This window comes from Xyrauchen texanus, chromosome 34 (genome assembly GCF_025860055.1).
Source record: "Xyrauchen texanus isolate HMW12.3.18 chromosome 34, RBS_HiC_50CHRs, whole genome shotgun sequence".
NCBI lineage: Eukaryota > Metazoa > Chordata > Actinopteri > Cypriniformes > Catostomidae > Xyrauchen > Xyrauchen texanus.
Genome location: NC_068309.1, coordinates 37316468 through 37338299, shown reverse-complemented (window position 1 = coordinate 37338299; position 21832 = coordinate 37316468). Strand labels below are relative to the sequence as shown.

At 38.5% G+C, this 21832-nt stretch overlaps 2 protein-coding genes across 6 annotated transcripts in view; one reads left to right on the top strand and one right to left on the bottom strand.

The window, feature by feature from the left end:
* The window catches only part of LOC127628046 (transcription factor 7-like 2), a 95746-nt gene extending 76718 nt beyond the window's left edge, over positions 1 to 19028 (top strand). For 2 of the 5 annotated variants that reach the window (XM_052104706.1, XM_052104702.1), the window contains 2 exons: positions 4246 to 4294; positions 18805 to 19028. In XM_052104706.1, the coding sequence (XP_051960666.1) occupies positions 4246 to 4294; positions 18805 to 18881 (126 nt within the window). In that variant the 3' untranslated portion in view covers positions 18882 to 19028. Of the gene's footprint in view, positions 1 to 1309; positions 1387 to 4245; positions 4295 to 18781 lie in introns of all 5 variants that reach the window. The other 3 variants (XM_052104704.1, XM_052104703.1, XM_052104705.1) reach the window with 3 other exon arrangements.
* Positions 12981 to 14811, bottom strand: LOC127628047 (uncharacterized). Its single transcript, XM_052104707.1, has 2 exons — positions 13468 to 14811; positions 12981 to 13191 (listed from the first exon to the last, which is right to left on the bottom strand). Exons 1-2 carry the CDS (start codon positions 14140 to 14142, stop codon positions 13153 to 13155), a joined length of 714 nt encoding a protein of 237 aa, XP_051960667.1. The 5' UTR covers positions 14143 to 14811; the 3' UTR covers positions 12981 to 13152.
* Positions 19029 to 21832: the final 2804 nt, after the last annotated feature.

Sequence of the window (21832 nt, the reverse complement as noted above, 5' to 3'; positions counted from 1 at the left end):
TCTTTACAAAACTAAATTATTAATAAAAATATTTTTATAACATGAAGAAAATTAGTAAAGAAAGAGCGAGTCCACAATTTTGACTGGTATCGTAACTGGGCACTAGCTCATTTTTGTGTTTAGTTCAGCCCGTTACAGAGAAATTCAAATTCATGTCACGATTATGTCTATTTATGCTAATGAAATCCTTCTAATAAAAGGAATGATTAGTCATGGCTGTAGAAATGGGTTATCATTTATTCTAATGTCACGTAAATCTTTTGACTGACATTTTAAAACAAAGTAGATGCGTTCAGGGAACTTTTAAGAAGCATGTATAATGGGATGAAAAGATAATTTGTTAACTAAGGAGAAGGACCACTCCAGATTTATTTTCTCTTATTACTTACTGAGTTTACCATTAAACATCATGGGGAATGTTTGACTCTAGGAATACAGTCAGTGACACCAAATGTCTTAGACACTTAAGTCACACTGTCAGTTACATAACAAAATATCAAATCAAGTGTAATTGATTTTTTACTGAAGATAGCACAAGCACACTTTTCAAGCAAACCATTTCACAAAAGATTTTTAAATGACAAAATAGCTATAGTGCTCAAAATAAAAAGGCAATAATATTGTGACATTTTGTGGTCCTCTAACGTGAATTGAACATCACCTGTGGTTACTCTGCTAGGACACCTGTGTGAACTTGAGGGGAACTGACTTCATACATCCGCTAAAACCATTACACCAGTTGATTAACTGTCACTGCATAAAATGGGCCAAAATTGAAGTCAGTTATGAGAAAAGCTCTAGCAGCATTTGTTTTCAGATGGCACTTGTTTTAATATTTTGTTATCAAATGCAATACAATTCTTGTATGGGATAATGTACAGTCAGACAGTCCTTACTGCAAAATGCTTTGGTCTTGTATCCCCCTGTTTGGGTTCAGTTTTGCAAAAATGACCTATGACTGTACAATATCTTGCTTATTACACGGCTACTCAACAACAAACAAATAAACGGACATAAAGTATTGATTTGTTTATTATTAATGAGCAGAGCTATGACCTCTGGGACCTAGGACAATGGTCAGGTAAATAGTTTTTTTGTCTTATTGTGCAAAAGTAATTTACAACAAAATGCCGCCATTGACCAATCAGAATCAAGTATTCCAGAGAGCCATGTAATAACAGAGGATGTCAGTGTTTATTTACAACAGTAACAAAAGTATTTCAAAAACTTCACTGGTGAAGTGCAAGTTATAATATACAAATTGGTGTGGCTTAAGTGTGCAAATAATTCTCTCATCCTGCTTTTATAGAGGATGACAGCAAAAACATGTAAAAAGAAATATCACCCACATTTAGAATCGTCACCTACATGCAGAGAGGAAACACGGTAACAACCCACGCAAAGATATTAACTGCAACACTATGCGGATGTCTCTATGCCCACACTGCACACACACATACACACTCTCACAGTCTGTGTTTGGGAAAGCAGGGGGTGGAAAGAACCAAAGACGTCAGCAAAGATCAGGCATGCTACCAGATAAAAGATGAGGTTATATTAAATAAAATGAATTATTATTAGTGTTGTTTACAAAGTCAAGCATTATGATTACTTAGGGCTGCATGATTATGACAAAACTCATGATGATATTATTATCACTGTGATTAATAGATTTACATTAACATAATGGTAACACCTCAGAATAAGGTTTTATTTGTTAACATTAGTTAACATGAACCAACAATGAACAATACTTTTACATCATTCATTAATCTTGGTGAATGTTAATTTCAACATTTGTATTACATTTTAAAATCAAAAGTTGTATTTGTTAACATTAGTTAATGCATTGTGAACTAACATAAACTAACATTGAACAATTGTATTTTTATTAACATTAACCCTTTCTGCACGAGAAAAAAATAATCCAAATATGAATAACTACAGCCTAGACCAACACAAAATAGGTATCATTTTAAAGCTTAGAAGCTCTACTTTCCAATGTATGCAGGCATTATGACAAAGACTAATCAAGTGCTTTGAAATTTGCAGACAAATTAGAAGTGTTTCTATGGCGAACAGGGCGGGGCGCTATTCTGACTTTTTTCATTATTGGCATCGGTCGATACATTTTCCCGTTTTCTTGAAGGTGCCAAGATTTGCCTGCTTGCATGTGAATCAATTGAGACATGTAAATGATCAGTTGCAGTTCGTTTTGTAGTTACATGGCATCGTGTTACTGCAATAATAGACTGGTGTGCAACACAGAGTCTGCATATCAGAGCCGCAACAGACTTGTTTGAACTCATAATGTTCAAGTGCTCGCCTGTTTCCCTCTCTCTCCTCTACAGTTCCCTGTAACGTTTAACTGTCTTGTCTAATGATAAAAAGGCAAATATTAATAAAACTAATATCATATACCGTCTGTAAATATGCGCTAATCTCATTTAAACAGATGAAATAAACAAACCTCACAAAAGTTGAGCAAACCAACTTCCTGTGGAGCGCTCATAAGTCTTCCTCTAAAGCACATATTCTAACAGTCTCTCCTCAACAGTTCCCTGTAACTTTTCTAATGATACAAAGGCAAATATCAATAAAACTAATATTATATACCATCTGCAAATATGCGCATATCTCGTTTAAACAAATTTCATTCATGAACCTCATGAAAATCCAGCGTTTTCTTCCCGTCGAACACTCAAATAGCCAGAATCAAAAACTTCAGGATCAAATGTTCCTCTGATTCACAAATCATGACAGTCACTCCGTGACAATCCAAACAGGTGATCCAGGCCATTTAAACTGTCAAGAGAATGCCACTCGCGCTGGATCTGCACGAGCCTGTGAGTGCATCTTCAAAGTTAAAGCACTTCACGTGTGCTATAAGTAAATGTTTTATTCACTATGCACTGAATGTACAAATGGTTTGATTCTGTATTTTTTGAGAAAATGCGATTTGATAAACCATGGTTGCTTGACTACTGTGTGTACTGTTATTTCCTTCTTCCTAATATATTAACAATTTCTTCACGTGCAAATAAATGATTAAAATTGAATGACTAAACAGTAATCAGAAGAAAGTGCTATCTACCATTTAAAATAAAATAAAAAAAATGTATTACAAGGTTAAAGTTTTGTGTGAAATTGAGTAAATATTGTATATATAGTTTATAATTTGTTTTAGCAGTTTTATATTTGTTATTTACTATATTACAGTGTGTGATATATTGGCATTGTATCTCTGGATAGGGGCATCGGCCATTAAAAAAAACCATAACGGTCACTAGAGGTGATTATCTTTCAAATGAGTCCACACACAAGGTAATCAGATGCAAAGATCATTAGATAATGCACATAAAGCACAATGTTACATATGTCCACCAGGAGATGGCGCTATGTAAACGACACAATCTCAGTGATTCAGATTCAAAACTCACTCATTCTGTGAAATCTCATTACTAAAATCATGTCTGCATGCTATACATACTTCAGTCATTGTGTTTGCACGTGTAATTAGTTCTTATGTACAATTATTATGTTTCGGTTGTTTGCAGAGGCTTTTGGACACTATAATAAATTATTTATGTAATGCTATAACTTTTGATTGCTTTGTCGCATCATCACAACATTTTTATCAGATATAGTTGACATGATTGGGAACAAAACAAAAGTATTTTTTTTCAGAGCTACCTTATTTACATTCAGAGATAAATAATGTCAAATAAGAGTTTCCTAGGCTGAGAGTCTCAGAATGTTTCACAATCTTTATCATTAACATTTTTTTTTTACTTTTCTTTACAATGAAACCAAAGACTTGACCCTTCTTGTTTGTTTGTTTGTTTGTTTTTTGGTTGTTATAAGTCTTTAATTTTGGGTATGCCACTGAAACAGGAAATCTTTAAAAACACCCTCAGAGCTTAAAGGGTTAACAAAGATTAATACATGTTATAAAACGATATTGTTCATTGTTATTTCATGATACCTAATGCATTAAATAATGTTACTGAATGGAACCTTATTGTGAACAATTATTGGTAACAATTTACTATAAGGTTCCATTTGTTAGCATGTTAAGTCCAGTTCATGTTAACTATTGTTGTTAACTAATGAAACCTTTTGGAAAGTGTTACCAAATTATTTTGTGTGGGGCATCAGACAGTATGCAGGGTGTGTGTGTGTGTGTGTGTGTGTGTGTGCTCATCAGCGTGTTTAACATAACTTTCTGATCTCTCATAACTGCAGGGCAAGAAGAAGAGAAGGAAACGAGATAAACAGCAAGACTCCAGCATAGGTACATGCACAAATGCACTATTTTAACAGTTCAAATGCTTTCATAATCACTAAAGAGCATATTAGAATTCAGTACAAAACTACAAGTCATATCAAGCATTTGCCCATTAATCTTACTGTGGCAGGGCGGAGGGCGGTGATGATCCTACACACCCGGTCCCGAATTAGGCTCTGTTTCCCTCCCCTTGTCCCCTCCCTCGTCTCCTCCCTCGTCCAGGTAGACGGGGATGACCTACCGGCAGACGGGGGTAGGGCACGCCCTTCCCCAGGGAAAGAGGGGAGGGATGTACGTCTTGCTGGGGGCTCCCCTGCCTGAGAGAACGAGGGAGGCTTGATTAGCCTAATACGGGACCGGGTGTGTAGGATCACGACCCAGCCCCGCCCTCCGCCTCGGCAAAAACAACATCTTCATGTATATGTAATTTATCCAAAATCTAGAAACTGTTGTTAACATATCCAAACGAGCTGTTTGTAGTAATATAAAGACCATATTTGGATGAAATACATTATTATACAACTGATAGTTTAGACTAAAATCCAATTTGATTAGCCGCATTCAAAGTGCACATATTGTGACGCTGTTGAGCAACCATCAGCCATCTACAGTAAGACTAATGAACAACTCAGAGGAAGACTTGTTTATTCTGACTGTTATTAATAATAATTACAACTGTTGTATTGTAATAATATTGCTGTTGCAGATGTTTTATAAATGTTAAACCTGCAGTGATTTAACCGTGATTAATGGGGTTATAGGTATTCCACCCCTTACTCAAATCTCTGTAATGCACAGCCTCGAGTGGCTTTTTACTTTATTCTAGATAATAATATTGATTATTGACAATCTCAATAGTGACATATCATCATTATTTTCAGCAATCATTTGATACCCAGATGAGGAGGAAAGCCACTAGAATTATCTGTACAGAGCTTGAATTCTATTATATAACCCTTAATTTAAGCTTGACAGGAATATTGCAGCAGTCATTTATGTCCATTACTAAAAGTACTGTGTTACCATAGATCCCTTAAAGAATAACATGTGGTCTAAAAAAACAAGACATTATTATAGTACATTTATGCATTTGGCAGACACTTTTATCCAAAGCAACTTAAAGTGCAATTATTACAGGGACAATCCCCCCCGGAGCAATCTGGAGTTAAGTGCCTTGCTCAAGGGCCCAATGGTGGTGGCCATGGGGTTCAAACCAGGGACCATCTGATTAACAGCCCTGTGCTTTAGCCACTACGCCACCACCACATCCCATTTATAGTACCATGTCCAAAACAATATGGCAGGTCTATGTCACTTTGTGGTGCTTTTTTGTCAGTGGTATACTATTTCCAAAGCAGCGTACTAGAAGGCAATATACATGCACTATGTATACAGTGGCAAGAAAAAATATGTGAACCCTTTGGAATTAGCTGGTTTTCTGCATTAATTGGTCATTAAATGTGATCTCATCTTCATCAAAGTCACAAATATAGACAAACACAATGTGCTTAAACTAACATCACACACACAGTTATAATCTTTTATGTCTTTATTGAACACTGCACTGTGCTGTGGAAAAAGTAAGTGAACCCTTGGATTTAATACTGGTTGATTCTCCTCTGGCAGCAGTAACCTCAACCAAGTGTTTCCAGAAGCTGCGGATTACCTGCACAATGTTCAGAAGCAATTTTGGACAATTCTTCCTTACAAAACTGTTTCAGTTCAGTCATATTCTTAGAAGGTCTCTTGAGGTCACTCCACAGCATCTCTATAGGGTTAAGATCTGGGCTCTGATTTAATGAATTTACTTTGATGTGTAGGTTCATTGTCCTGTTGCATCACCTAACTTCTAGTGAACTTAAGCTGGCACACAGCCACCCTGACATCCTGTAGGATATCTTGATTATCTTTGGAATTAATTTTTCCCTTGATTATGGCAAGTGCTCCAGGCCCCAAAGTAGCCCCAAATTATGATGCTCCCTCCACTGTACTTCACCATTGGTATAATGTTTTCATGTTGGTATGCGGTGCGCTATTTACGCCATACGTAGTGCTGCGGGTTCTTCCCAAACAATTCAACCTTAGTTTCACCAGTCCACAAAACATTTTCCCAGTAGTGTTGTGGAGTGTCAACGTGGTCTTTGGCAAACTTCAGTCACACAGCAGTGTTTTTGTTGGAAAGGTTCCTGCCATGGGCACCATGACTGTTTAATGTTTTCCGTATAGTAGACTCATGAACGGAGGTTTTAACCAGTCACTCTAGGGTTCTTTTTTACCTCATTGAGCATTCTGTTGTGTGCCCTTTGTGTCATCATGGCTGAACGGCCACTTCTAGAGAGAATAACCACAGTACTAAATCATCCATTTATAGACAGTTTGTCTAACTTTTTATTAGTCAAAGTAACCCACACCTCCTATTTTGTTTCATTAATTGGATGCCAGGTTTGCCAACTCCTGACTATAATTCGCTTTTGTTGACATCATTAGCCTAGAGGTTCACTTACTTTTTCCACAGCACAGTGATGTGTTCAATAAAGACATGAAAGATTATAACTGTGTGTGTGATGTTAGTTTAATCACATTGTGTTTGTCTATATTTGTGACTTTGATGAAGATGAGATTTTACGACCAATTAATGCAGAAAACCAGTTCATTCCAAAAGGTTCACATACTTTTTCTTGCCACTGTGATTGTATGCTACTTCAAACACAGCATATAGTTCTATTTGCAAGAGTATAAATGGTGATATGGAGATGTGTATTGAACTGGGTGTCTCTGAAAGGAAGACTTCTCACAATGCATCTCTAATGACTGCACAAGAACATTTGGCTATTAGTCAGAATTTGGTCATATTCTGATTATATGAGCAGCATGAAAACGTATCTATCTCTTTGCATAAGCAAATCAAGCCAATATTCTGGTTTCGAGAAATCTGAAAGTGATACTAATATTTTACATACATTAAAAGAAGCGTCATAGCTTACATTTGTAAAAGTATCATGACATACATTATGCAGGTCATTGTGCTCTTGTGTTATTATTAAATAATGCATAAGATTTAATCACTTGATTAAATAATTGTCCACAACTATTAAAATGCAGCATAATAAATGGGCAAAGTAACCATCTCCAGTATTTCCACAAGATTCTTAATTCATTTGGAATTGCTGGAAATCATGTAAATGTCTCTTTCAGAATAATAATAATGGGATGATGTGTGCATGGAAACATGATCTCTTTCTAATGTACAGTTGGTTTATCACCTCTGTCTTGAATTTTAATGCTTTTCTTTTTCACCTCATCTGTCAATAACTTTTCTGCTTTGCCGGTCTCTTCCCCATCTCCTCTTGGCTTGCTCCCTTATCTCCGGTCCTGTCTCTTTCTTCCCCTGTGTGCACGCATGCTGCCTCTCGCTAAGACCCCGGCTCCCCAAAGAAATGCCGCGCTCGCTTTGGCCTCAACCAACAAACGGACTGGTGCGGTCCCTGCAGGTGTGTACTTCCTCTGTCCGTCTGTCCGTGCTGCCCATGCTCTGCTCTGCATGTATCTATCACTAACACGAGTGCTTACAAAACCACTACACTTTAAAATGCTTTTACAGTCTTTCACTTGACTTGTAATGGAGCATCTCTGTTCATAATGTTTTAAAGTCTTGCAGCAGACTTGTTGATCCAAGTCCTGCCGATGTGATGACCTTTAAAGGAATAGTTTACCCAAAAAATTTAATTTAAAATTGTGTATTCATCTATTTCATGCCTCATGTCATTCCAAACCCATATTACTTTCTTCTTTTGAACACAGAAGAAGAAATGTAGCAGAAAGTTCACGCTGCTCTTTTCAATACAATGAAATTAAATGGGGACTGATGCAGCAAAGCACAAAAAAGCCCCAGGGGCAGTTACAAAACTTAGACTAGTTAGAGTTTAGATGGGCACTATGTTACAATTTATGCACTACTAAATGTTTGAGCATTGCACCAATTACAGAAGCCTCCGATCAGGGCCAATTTTATGTGACAGACTAAACATAGAGTATATGATAAACATGATGTAAAACAATTATCAAAACGGTGCACTTTACAGTATGCGTCGCCAGTGTCACTAGCTTGTGACACATATATACAGGGTTCATACAAGGTGCTTGAAGTTTTTATATTTAAGTACTAGAACACCTTGAAAATAGCCATTTTTTATCAAGAGGTGCTTTAAAAGTGCTTGAATGATAGAAAGACGTTAAATAGGTTGGCGAAATCATTATATCACTTAAATGCAGATATAAAATGTTCTGAGATTTGATGCAGATCAATGGAGGATTTGATTTTCTGAGCCATCATGTGACCTCTTGCGGAAAGAAAGCTTTGTTACAACATTTGCCGTTTCGGTCAGTTCCTTGCATAAAGTTGTTCTAAGCCTTTAGAACACATGGAGTTATACGGACTGCCTTTTACAGACCCACTTATTCACTTTCATTGGAAAGCTCTCATGTACTTAACCGCAAGTCATACATTGCATCATTACTTCAGTGGGTACTATGAGAATGTGTCGAAATAAGTGGTATTTTATCAAAATAAATGAATATAATATTTTTTATTATTATTTAAAATGAACAAATGAGGAATATGTTTGATTAATGACATTTCATGCATAGTCCTTATAATGAGCTTTAAAGGTTCTTAAAATTCCTTGAATTTAATTTTGAATCATCTGTATGAACCCTGTATATAGGATAAATAAATGTCAGTTTTCTGTCTGTTGTATTAGTATGCATTGCCCATTATTAATTATGTATACAGTTTCTAAATATTATTATATAAATATTTAAAATTACTAATTATTGTATTTCCTGTATATTCCTCAATGCAATATTTATTACTGCTGACAGTTATGTGAAACAAAAAGATTTGACCATCAACCATATAAAGATCAAACTGAAATGAATGGCTTTTTAACAAATCAGTTTACACATTTGAAGGCTGCTTTTTGGATCAATAAATGTAAACCGTATATAAGGGACTATACATTCCTTTACGCAGTGCATATGAGCTGAATGTTGCATGAAACCTGTTCCTGAACCCCCCAACACTGCACATTTAGTAAATCTCCCTTTTCTGACGCCCAGTTCAGGTCTTGGAGTCTGCGCTAACGAGTTGATGAGTTGAATCAGGTGTGTTTGATTAGGGAGACATCCAAAATGTGTAGTGTTGGGGGGCTTCCAGGAACAGGGATGAGAACCACTGCCTTAGTTTAAAACTTTACGTCCTAACTTAAGTTAGACCATAAGCCAAAGTATACTTCGGTCAAACACTAACGCACGTGCAGTATGCATGACGCACATTTAATCATCAACTGAACGTATGCAGGCTGAATTATTCACACTAATTAGTGTGTCCACAAGGTGGCAACACTCACAATTAAGCCTTCGCTTTTATGAAAAGTGCCAGATGAAAATGTAATGGCCGATAAACATCAGTAAGATGAAGATGGAAACAACAACAGTGGGTTTGCACGTCAAGAGCGCTTGTGTAAGGAGGTTAGGAGATACCAGCATTTGTATAACTTATTGGTACAAACTCCTGAAGAGAAATAGTCCAGTCTCTCATAGCAGACGTCGCGCATGCACCAACCGCTTGTATATGGGCACACAGTCAAATTATGTATACTTTAAAAGGCTAGTGTTTGACTGTACGCAGATGCTAAGTGTTTGCGTCAAAACCGAAGTATACTTTCAGCTTTACCCACAGCTGGTGCAACCCTTCCCAGAATAGTTTTAAGTCGTGTGCAGTCTATTTCAAGATTTCTGAAGTCATATGAATGCTTTGTGTGAGGAACAGATTTCAAAATGTAGAGCTTTTTTTTTTTCTTTCAAATTTGTGTATATTCAGATTTGGACTACTTTTATTGTTCCCTTAATGGTGACTTTTTGGAGCTCGACAGTGTTCACTTTCATTAAAATAACAGCGTGAACATTCAGGTAGACAACAAAAATTTTTGGTGAACTGTTCTTGAACATCAGTGACGTAAGAGGTGGTATGGCTATGTGCATCATCACATTTGGGAAACATCCAAAACACGTTGCTTTCACTCACACGCAGTAAGAACAAAGTGAACTGGCTGTGGATTTAAGGGTTTTGGCAATCCCTCTTGTAGTTGAATTGCACCTAAAGCACTGCTAACTGATGCCATTCACACCCACACATCCGTCTGTCTCTGCCTCTCTTGCGCACGTCGCGGTCAGCTCGAGCTGCGTTTGATCACAAACTCTGACATTTGCAAGCAGCATCGTTTGCAAAGCCTACCCCTATTGCGGTGGCCGCGAGTCATTGCCATTCCTCTCCGACTTTGATGCGGGCGAAAGTGTGTGTGTTGCTTTGATTTGTGTGTGTAACGTGACAATGGAGGATCAGAGAGGTTGTGTCTACATTTCCATACTCTCCTGACTCGCACTAGGGTGCCACTGTGGTTTGGTAGCTGTGCGGTTTCAAAACAATATGCCATACATGCCCTGAAACCTTTGAACTTGACACATAAATTGGTCCACATAACCATCACATAAACCACAGGTTAATAAGGAGCAACATTAGTGTCCTTGGATCATATATAAAGATCACGCCATATGTAGTTATCAGAAAAGGATGAATATTTGATTACTCTCAGAAAGCGTCCCATTTTTTTATTTCATATGAAAAGGTTAATGCTGAACTTTCAAGAAATCATATTTTGCCACCACAGGCCCAAAGTACCAAGACTGTTTCCACCATTATCTCAAATCCTTAATATAGAGTTACAGTCATGCAAAGTTAACAATAGTCATTTATTATTAATCCCTAAGCATAATTTGAATACATTTACATTTATTCATTTGGCAGACGCTTTTATCCAAAGCGACTTACAAAAGAGGAAAACATAAGCGAATCATATTAAGGAGACAGTGGTATGAAAAGTGCCATACTACAAAGTTTCACTATCATCAGAATAGTATACAAAACAGATTTAAGTGCAACAAGAATTGTTTTTTTGTTTTGTGACCGGTTAAGTGCTCTTGGAAAAGATGTGTTTTTAGAGGTTTTTTGAAGATAGAGAGTGAGTCAGCTTCACGGATTGAGTTGGGAAGGTCATTCCACCAACGTGGTATGATAAAACTGAAAGTCCGGGAAAGTGTTTTGGTGCCTCTTTGTTTTGGTACGACAAGGCCACGTTCCTTAGCCGACCGCAGGCTTCTGGTGGGAACGTAGCTCTGCATAAATGTTTTTAGGTATGCTGGAGCAGACCCAGTGACTGTTTTTTATGCCAGCATCAGGGCCTTAAATTTAGTATGTGCATGAACCGGCAGCCAGTGGAGAGAGACAAAGAGTGGTGTAACATGTGCTCTCTTAGGTTTATTAAAGACCAGACGTGCTGCTGCATTCTGGATCATTTGGAGAAGTCTAATAACACATGCAGGAAGGCCTAGAATGAGAGCGTTACAGTAGTCCAGTCTAGTTATGACAAGTGACTGAACGAGCAGTTGTGTGGCATGTACAGAGAGGAAGGGTCTTACATGATCTTGCAGTCTTTGAGATGTGGTCTGTGAAATTTAGCTCATCATCAATGGTTACCCCTTGATTGCTGACAGTTTTGGAAGGCGAAACTGTAGTTGGACCCAGCTGCACGGTGATGTTGTGTTCAACAGCAGGGTTGGCTGGAAAGACAAGGAGTTCGGTCTTGGCTGGGTTGAGTTACAGGTGGTGTTCCTTCATCCAGGCTGAGATGTCTGCCAGACAGGCAGTGATTCGGGCTGGAAAGACAAGTAGAGTTGCGTGTCATCAGCGTAGCAGTGGTAAGAGAAACCATGTGACTGGATGATGGTTCCCAGTGATGTTGTGTATATAGAGAAGAGAAGTGGCCCAAGCACTGATCCCTGAGGTACCCCAGTAAGTAACTGATGTGGCTTGGATACCTCCACTCTCCAGACTACCTCAAAGGACCTTTCTGAGAGATAGGAGTTGAACCAGCCAAGCACAGTTCCAATGATGCCCAGTTTAGAGAGGGTGGAGTGTAGGATCTGATGGTTGACTGTGTCAAAGGCAGCAGAAAGTTCCAGCACAATCAGAACGGATGATCTCAGCAACTCCGTGACAGACAGCAGGGCAGTCTCAGTGGAGTATCCACTTTTGAAGCCTGACTGATTGTCATCCAGCAGCTTGTTCTGTGAGAGATAGGCAGAGATCTGATTGAAAACTGCCCTTTCAAGTGTTTTTGCCATGAATGGGATGAGAGAGACTGGTCTGTATTGTTCTATCAGGGTGGGGTTAAATGCAGGTTTTTTCAGCAGTGGGGTTATTCGAGCCTGCTTAAATGTAGTGGGAAAAGTGCCTGCAAGAAGAGATTTGTTAATTATGTGTGTATGTGCAGGTAGGATGGACGGAGAGATGGCCTGGAGAAGGTGTGATGGAATGGGGTCAAGTAAACAGGTTGTGGGGTGGTTGGAGAGGAGGAGATTAGAGACCTCAGTGTCAGTTAAAGGAGAGAACATGGAGAAAGAAGAGTTGCATACAGGAGGTGGGTGTTTGACAGGGTGTGGTGCAGTGAATGTATTGCTGATGGCTGTAACCTTATTAGTAAAAATATGTGGCGAAGATATCTGCTGTCAGTGATGTGTCAGGTGGTGGAGGGGGAGGGCAGAGAAGTGTGTTGAATGTTCTAAACAAGCTACGAGTGTCTGTGGTGCTGTTGATCTTGGTCTGGTAATATGAATTTTTTGCAGCTTTAACGTTATCTGAAAAAGTTGCAAGCAGAAGCTGATATTTACCTAGATCGGCTGGATCTTTAGATTTCTGCCATCTCCTCTCAGCTGCCCTGAGATCAGTCCGATGTTCACAAAGGACTTCAGACAGCCAGGGGCTGGGTGGTGTAGTACGTGCTGGTCTAGAGGAGAGAGGACAGATGTTGTCTAGACAGGTTGTTAAAGTAGAGCTAAGTGTGGCAGTGTTTACATCAAGCATGGAAAAAAAATTATTGTGGGAAGAGAGGCAGAGTCATCAGTGGAAAGGCGAGAAGGTGAGAGGGAATGGAGTTTACGGCGAAAGGAATCCAAAGGTGGAGTCGGTTTTACAATGGATGGAAGAATCATGTTGAATTGAACAAAGTAGTGATCAGAGACATGTAAAGGTGTAACAAGAATATTTGAGGTGGTACAGTTACGTGTAAAAATGAGGTCCAGCTGGTTGCCCAATCTGTGAGTTGCTGTGGTTTGTAGTCTTTCCAAATGAGTCCAGAAGAGTCGATGGCCTGGGGCTTGTCTTGGTGTATGTTGAAATCGCCAAGAACCACAAGTGGCCTGCCATCCTCTGGCAAGGAGGACAGCAGGACATCCAACTCCTCAAGAAAGCTTGTCAGCTGACCTGGAGGGCGATAGATGACAACAACATGTAATTTTGTGGGTTGCATTGTAGTAATGGCATAAAATTCAAAAGAACTATTGTTACATAGTGAAGCCTGTGGTGAAAAAGTCAGGTTATTATGAATGAGCAAACCTGTTCCCCCACCCCTACCAGTATGCCGAGGGGTGTGGGAAAAGGAGAAGTTGTTGGAGAGAGCAGCAGGTGTTGCTGTATCCTCAGGACGTATCCATGTCTCTGTCAGTGCCAGGATGCTGAGGGTGGACTGTGTGGCGAAAGCTGGAATGAAGGCAGCTTTGTTCACAGCAGACTGGCAGTTCCAGAGTCCCACTGAGAACGAGAGTGGAGCAGGTGTTGAAGTGCAAAGCGGCCGTAGGTTGTGTGGGTTGCGTTTTGTCTTGCATCTGTATCTTGTGAACGGTCTACAAGAGATAACAGGGATGTGCTTGAAGGCATGTGTTATTAGTGAACTAGACATGTTATTATGTATGTATGTAAAATACTAAAAGAGATAGAATAGAAAAATACTTAAGTGCTTTGGTGAGTAGTGCCTTGTCGGTGTCCTTGCTCGGTGGACTCGCACAGGTAGACTCGCTGGTCTTTACCCAAGGAGGTCTTCACATGAGGAGGGCTTTACACGAGGGCCTCCGCTTCCGCGTCATCATTAAGTCCAATAAATACACACTTAAACGAGCCGTTCAGTGGAAAAAGCGGCCACGCCTTAATGCCTCTTAGCACAACAAAGCTAGTCACATGGTCACCCGAAATCAAAACTGAGGGGTGCGCAGGAACAAACGCAACTTCTGTACAGTGCAAATAAATTATGCTGCACTTTAGCAATAAATAATACTCTAAAACAAGTGAAGCACTGTTTGCAGACACTAAAATGACGATAGTTTTACACACACTGGATAACCAAACCAAAATCTAACAGTGAATACTACGAGACAGGTCTAAACAAATCTAGCAGTGAATACTATGGGACAAGTCAACACAAATATAGCGCGCGCACACACCAAACACATGTTTAAGCGACCCGCGTTCAAGACCGTTAACAAACAGCACCTAATCTAGCAATGAATACCACTCTAACGACGTTAAAAACAATGAAATAAACACACTTACATACAACTGCAGACTCCTGTAGATAGATCACTTCTCCTGGCCCAATACTTATAATTGGAATAGATGACAACAAATTCTGGTAGTATTACTCAGATTTGCTGTGCTGTAATGTGTAAAACTCTCTGTAAAATGTTTTTGCCAGTATAGAGATGAACTATTGAGCTTGACAATATCACTACAAGTGTAAACATAAATATAGCCACAAGCGGCAACTATAGGGTTTCAAGAACATGTTGAAGATACTAAAGACAAATTTGACAATAAATCCTGTAATATGTTGTGGTTTGTTGTGTTGGTGTGGAATTTTAACTGCATTCTTCACAATCGCACAATTAGGATATTTTTTTAAGTTATAGCGCCCCCTAGCATCGGAAATGGTTGAAATTTGAGAAGGAAATGCAGGCTACATGCTCCAAAAAGGCGCAGGAGCTCAAAAACAACAATAAAAAATATATGGAGCCCCTTACCCAACCGTTTTATCTAACCTTTACAGTGAGGGGAAGTGACACCAACCTTTTGGAGTTGGCTCAACACCTTTTTGGAGTAACTCCACCCCCATTTGGAGGTCTCTGGCCTGCAGCTATACCTACTTGTGAAATGTTGCTTGTGCCCTCAGAATGTCTGGTTATCCATGTGTTCTGGGTTTTAAGTTTGAATATTGCTCTCACAATATACAGACCAATTAGTCATTGGCTTATCTCTTCTAAACAATTAAATAAATCAGGAGCAACATAAGGCCCCATTTAAACCTTGCATTAACATGCATTTTCAGTGATCGGATCGCTATCAGATACCACAGTAAATACACCTAAGACACATTGTGATTGGATCGTGATCAGATCACTCAAACCACATTTTAAGGTGGTCAGGAATGGATTCTGATCTCATTCAAAGAAGGTGTGAGGTTATGCTACTGTCATCTGTTGTTAAAGCACTGTGTTGTGGATTCTTGCCTTTTTCTGTAAATTCAGTCATCACAATATGTAGAACAAAACAGGCACTGCCATCTTGCAAACTTGCTACCCAAACAATGAACTATATTCCATGAATTCCACTGAAATACACTTGAAATAACTCATCTTTCTCCTCAAATCACACTCACTTGTGTCTCTCTCTTATATTCTAATCACCCGCGACGCTCACATGAAACCAGTCTTCACTTGCGCGATTTAAATGAGAAGCATATACAAAGTGCAGAACACGTGATGAATTTCATAAAATTTGCTTCGGCGAACCGCAAATTAGCTTTGGTGGCTGCCAAAAATGTCCACAGAAGGCATTTCAATTATCCATCAGTGTTTTCAAAATGTGCTAAAAGACAGAATGTTCAGTTATCGCAGCCTCTGATGTAATATGTAAGCAGCGTTTTACATTTTGCTCTGGTAATTTTGTGGAGACACATTTGACTGCAAGGTGTAAAAACAATCCAGCTAAAGAATATCCAGATACTATCCGCATGTAAATGGTTCTGAAGTTATTAGCAAAAATATATATTTGCTTATTATAGGGCCACCTTGTGGCAGAATACAGAATTTGGTATAGAGCCTAATTTTGGCAACCTGTAAGTGAATGTGAAATTTCATAAAGACCAATATTTATAATGCAAATTATTAGTTGTTTAAATTTAATTCGATTTTAGCATCCTATTTTTTATTTAATTTTTGTATTTGTCAAATCAGATATTTTAAGGATATGTTAGCACTTGAACCAAAGAAAGATGCATGTCAAATTCCAACATCCTTGACGGAATGGTTGCAGAGTTATTTTATTGGTTATAGTGCCCCCTATGGGCAGAATTGGACGAAAATTGGCATGCATTTTCAAAATGCCTTTGTTTGGAAGTTTACCATGGTTCGTTAAATTTGGACTTTGCATTTTGAAGATATAGATCGATAAATGAAAATGGGCCACACCCAAGCATTTTATTGGCTTGCAACTCTAAAGCGATTTAGGTGCTCTGGGAGTTACAGTCTCTGACGCCCATACTGTTTTAGGGCAGAAAATGTATAATAAAAAAAGCAGACAATCATTACAAAAACAATAGGGTTCCAGCACCTGCTGATAAAGAGGAACTTATCTCTGTTTGAATTATGTTGTCCTCAAGGGGAAAATGCTTCAGTATAAAGGCGGTTTCACATATCCTTCGTGATCGGGGCATGAGCAGCGTGTTATCATTTTGAAGGCCATATTAACAGATTCAAGTGTGAGTTGCGAGGTGAATCCTCCTAGATGCGGCAGTGAGCGGATAGTTTTGGCGGTCGAGCCTATTTTTGCTGCGCGGCTCACGTTGAACTCTGTAGAAAACTAAAATAATCAGGAGATTTTAGAAAAGAAGCAAACAGCCTGCCCGAGAGCGTTCCAAAGATGACCGCCGAGTGGACTGATTGGCCTTGAAAGGGACTTTGATATATTAACCAATCACAACCATGTATGCTGATAAACAATCGCCATTGCCGTAGGAACGCAACACATTCCTCACACCCCGTGAATTCAGCGTAACAGGTTTGAATGAGTGCTGGAACAACAACAAATTAAGCATTTCTCTCAAATACCTAAAGCATTTTAGAAAAAAAAAACATAGTGAAGACATGATATTCAAACAAAAATAGCATTTTCTATTTTCACTAGTTGCAAATGCTCAATAGAAAAGAAACTATTTGCAGTATTTCTGCATGGCTGCCAAAAGCAATTAAATCAATCTTGCTTTCAATAACATGATATTGTTATTATTCTGTCATAACTGATCGGGTCATAAGGGTGAATGTCACAAAACATCTTAAAAACATTTCACCCCAAATCAGCTTGATATGACATTTTGCTTAACCTCCTGAGACCCCCGCATGACTGCATTTTCCATTTCCCTTTTTCATTTGGAAATAGTAGCACATAATAAACAAGAAAAAAAAACTGTCAAACATGTTGAGTGAACCAAACATCATCTGCAGCCTGAAACTCAACTTTTGGTTGGATTTTAGGATTGAATGTAATAAGCTGCATAGAGAGCTATAGGATGCTCCCTTGCTCCCTATTTAGGGAATGACTTAACCTCAAGTGTGCTGTCTGTCTTCACTGGTCTCAGAACAGTTTGAAATACACCTTATTTTCATCTTAACTCCATATAAAGTCTCTGAAAGCAACATTTTTCAGCTTTTGGATGAACCCATTGATTCTCAATGCACAGTGAACATATAGGAATGTATTTACTGATGTTAATGAACAGAACTGCATTGTATAGTGAGAGCAAAATGAAATATTACAACTTGTATATTAAATGAAGCTAAATGAGTTGAATGTTGAAGTTTTTTTGTACTTTTGAGGAAATGCGGTACGAGTTTCCACAGATGTGGACATCATGTTCATAAGGGCGCTGATGTGCGAAAAATGAACAGATTTTTTAATGCGGTAAATTAAACGAAAGTAGAGACTCTACTCTTTATAAACAAACAGGTTTCAATGAAAAAACTTACATTTTGTTTGTTGGCGCTACGTCGGTAGAAGCACTTTACAGAAATCATCAGCATATTCTTGTGCCATGTGATTCGTGTGTCAGAAGTTAACCCTTGAAATGACAGTCTAGTGTCTTGTGAACAGTATTCAGTCAGTTTTTATTCATTTAAATTAAGCGTTGCGTATAGCAAAGCCAAAATAGATTTATCCTGAATTCACTGTAAGTCACTTTGGATAAAAGCGTCGGCAAAATGCATAAATGTAAATGCATTGCGAGTGAAGAATAAATTCTCTCCCTGTCCTCTAATGGGCTCTGTTCACATTATGTAATGATCATTTAGGGTGGAAATCTGCTTAATTGTCATGAAAATGGTAAATAGGCTTCATTTTCCATATATTTTGGGAATGAAATGTGACCTAGACCTGTTTGCGTGATATTCACCCATTAAGTATCCACATATTTCTTTTTTGTGTTCTTTTTATTTTGTGTCATTGTTGTGCAGAGTTCATGTTTGTGACGTTTCACATTCACGCTTTATTCACAGATAACTCTCTTGACTGTTCCTAGGAGGAAAAAGAAGTGCATTCGCTACCTTCAAAGAGGACGCTGCGCCAGCCCCCATTCTTCCGATGGAAGTGCTATAGACTCCCCCCCATCACCTGTCTATCACCCGCCAAACCCCGCCTCTCCCAAGCGATGCTCCGCCTCTTCCCCACCTCCCCTGTCAGCAGTCCCCGCCCATACAGCAGCAATCGCCCCGCCCGCCCACCCAGACTGTCGCTCGACTTCAGCCGAGTTAAAACAGAGAGCACGATACACCAGTCACAATAATAAATCAGATCACATCAGAAGACCGACGGCTCAATCGCACCATCACTCTGAAGACTCATTTCCTGCATCCACTCCACATATATTCCTAAAGTTCTGCACGCTTCAGTATCCTCAAGAAAACAAATGTCAGATGGGGCTTCTGCAATGGCACTAGATTTCCTAATGGGGGAATTTCATGAAGAACGTTTGTGGCTCATATTTAAGTAGATTTTGCATAAAGAAAATGAAGCCTATTTTTAAGACCATTAAGATTTTTTTTTTCAATGGTATTTATACAACATGGTAGTACTTCTACCTGTAATTTATGAATTATGTATTAGAAATAAGTCGATGTGATGTCGTACTGATGTACTTTTCTGTTTGTTTAGTTATCGTATCGCTAGTTTTTGAATGGTGGTGATCGTTTAATATTACGCAAAGCAATACAAATATTATTATTATTATTATTTAAAAAAATCACTATATTACTGTAATGAGAATCCCCATAAAGAATAGGAATGACAGAAAATCTCAAAAGTAAAACATCTGGACGCATGACAGTAATGAGAACTTTGCAATTAATGGCATGATGCAAAGATCTTCAGACATTTTCTTGATGGAAAATATAGTTTAGTTCATTTTTTTTTTTTTTCATTTTTTTTTTTGTTGTTGTAAAAGATGACCCGCACATGTTCTTCATGACATTCACCCAGTAGATTCTGTTGGTGATTGGTGGTAAGGTGTAGATTACATCACTTCCAGGTTCTCATTAGGAAGATGAGGATAATTGATCAATAAAAAGACACGTCTGTACATCACTGAAAACAGTGTTAGTTCTCACAATCACTCTTTTACAATCAAATGAATAAGTGTTGTAAAGCTTCATATTTTATAGATATGAACGTCCATAACTAAACTTTTATATGTTTGTATGTAAAGGAAAAAAGAAGAAAAAAAAAACATTCCTTGGCTGTTCATTTCTTTTTATTCATTCATTTTTTTAGTTTTTGATGTGTAGATTTTATGTAGTCATTCATCCAAACACAGCTGTATGAAACTAAGTATGTGCATGTATTTTGTATGTTTCAGAAACTGCTCTATTTGTTATTTTGTGCTCTCTAGCAGCCGTTCAGTGTTCACTCAGGTCTGTTCTGAGGCTTCAATCATGTGTGCGTCCGAATACAGCTTGTGACGTCAAACGTCCAGCAGACGGAGCGGTTTCATCGACAGTATTCACAAATATCAATATATGCCAAACAATCTGCCCTTTTCATTTGTCGTTTTGCTTTTGATGTAACGATAATCCTTCTTTAGATTGATTAAAATATATTTTTTACTCTGTTTAAAGGATACGCAGTTCTTTCAGGAGTGTTGTTGTCTTTTATTGTCTGAGGGTTTGGAATAAACACTACCAGACGCTGCTGTACAATCTGTGACTGTTTACTGCAGGATGTACAGACTGTGCAAGTGTTCTGTGTGCAGGTCTACTTCCTACATTCACACAAGCCGTGTTTGGGATTGACAACCGCATTTACTTACATGTGTGAGGCTCGAAATGTCCTGTTCATACAACATCTTCTAGTAGCGGCTTTAATACGGTCTGTGTGAACGAACAACGGAAGTCACAATAGTGACCATGACTAAAGTAAATATCACAGATGGCGACGTCCATATCACCGGCATGTCTTACCACAACTGACTCCGTGTTATTAAACAAACAATTTCAAATGAGGCGCAACAGCGGCTTTGAATGCTTTTTAACTGAGTGCTCGTCCAGCAGCTTCAGTGAAAGAGCGGTTGAGCTCATACCTCATCTCCAAACAAAACCCCCATAATTCACACGAGACGCGCGTGTACAGGTGGATTTCACATTATATGACGGACAACTAGTTGTTCAGTATGGTTCTGTTCACACAGCACAGGCTTGCAGAATACGCGGTTGTGTGTGTGTCCTGGAAATTTGCCGGAGTCAGTTCGGTTATAGAATGCGGTTGTCGCTCGCGCAAATAACCGACTTGTGTGTGAGCGTAACCGTATTAAGCACAAAAAAACAGGACTGACAACCATATTCTGCCGCTGTGTGAACGTGCCGTATATCAGCACACACTGAACGGTAGGGTTGTGAATTTTCACAGCAAGTCCGATTCCCTGATTTTCTTTTTAGTAAATCAAAAACTTACAACATGACCAGTCAGTGTAGTGTGATTCCCAAATGAATGACTCCTATGAGCCAGCTCTTTTAATCTAATCAAAAACACACACAAAATGCATCCGTTACTGAATTATTCTTACAGCAAGTAATGACGTTTGTCATGTCCAACTCTAAATTATAACATTTACTGTGTGTAATGTTGTACTTTAAGGGTCTGTTCCTCCAAAAATGAAACTTCTCTCATCACTCACCCTCATACCATCCAAGATGTGTGACATTCTTCTGCAGAACACAAAGATTTTTAGAAGAATATCTCATATCTGTGGGTCTTTACAATGTTGACCAACATTTTTATCCATGTGACTTGTTTAAATCCATGTCTTCAAAGAAGTGATTTGATAAGTGCTGGTGAGAAACAGAACAATGTTTGTTATTTTTTACGATCAATCCACACTTTCACTTATTTTGTTTTTGGTGAAAACATGCATAGGCAGGTAGGAGAATTTATATTAAAAAAGGACTTAAATATTGATCTGTTTCATATCGCTTCTGAAGATATAGATTAATCCACTGGATTCATGGATTATTCATATGCTTTTATGGGTTTTTGGAGGTTCTACATTTTGGTCACCA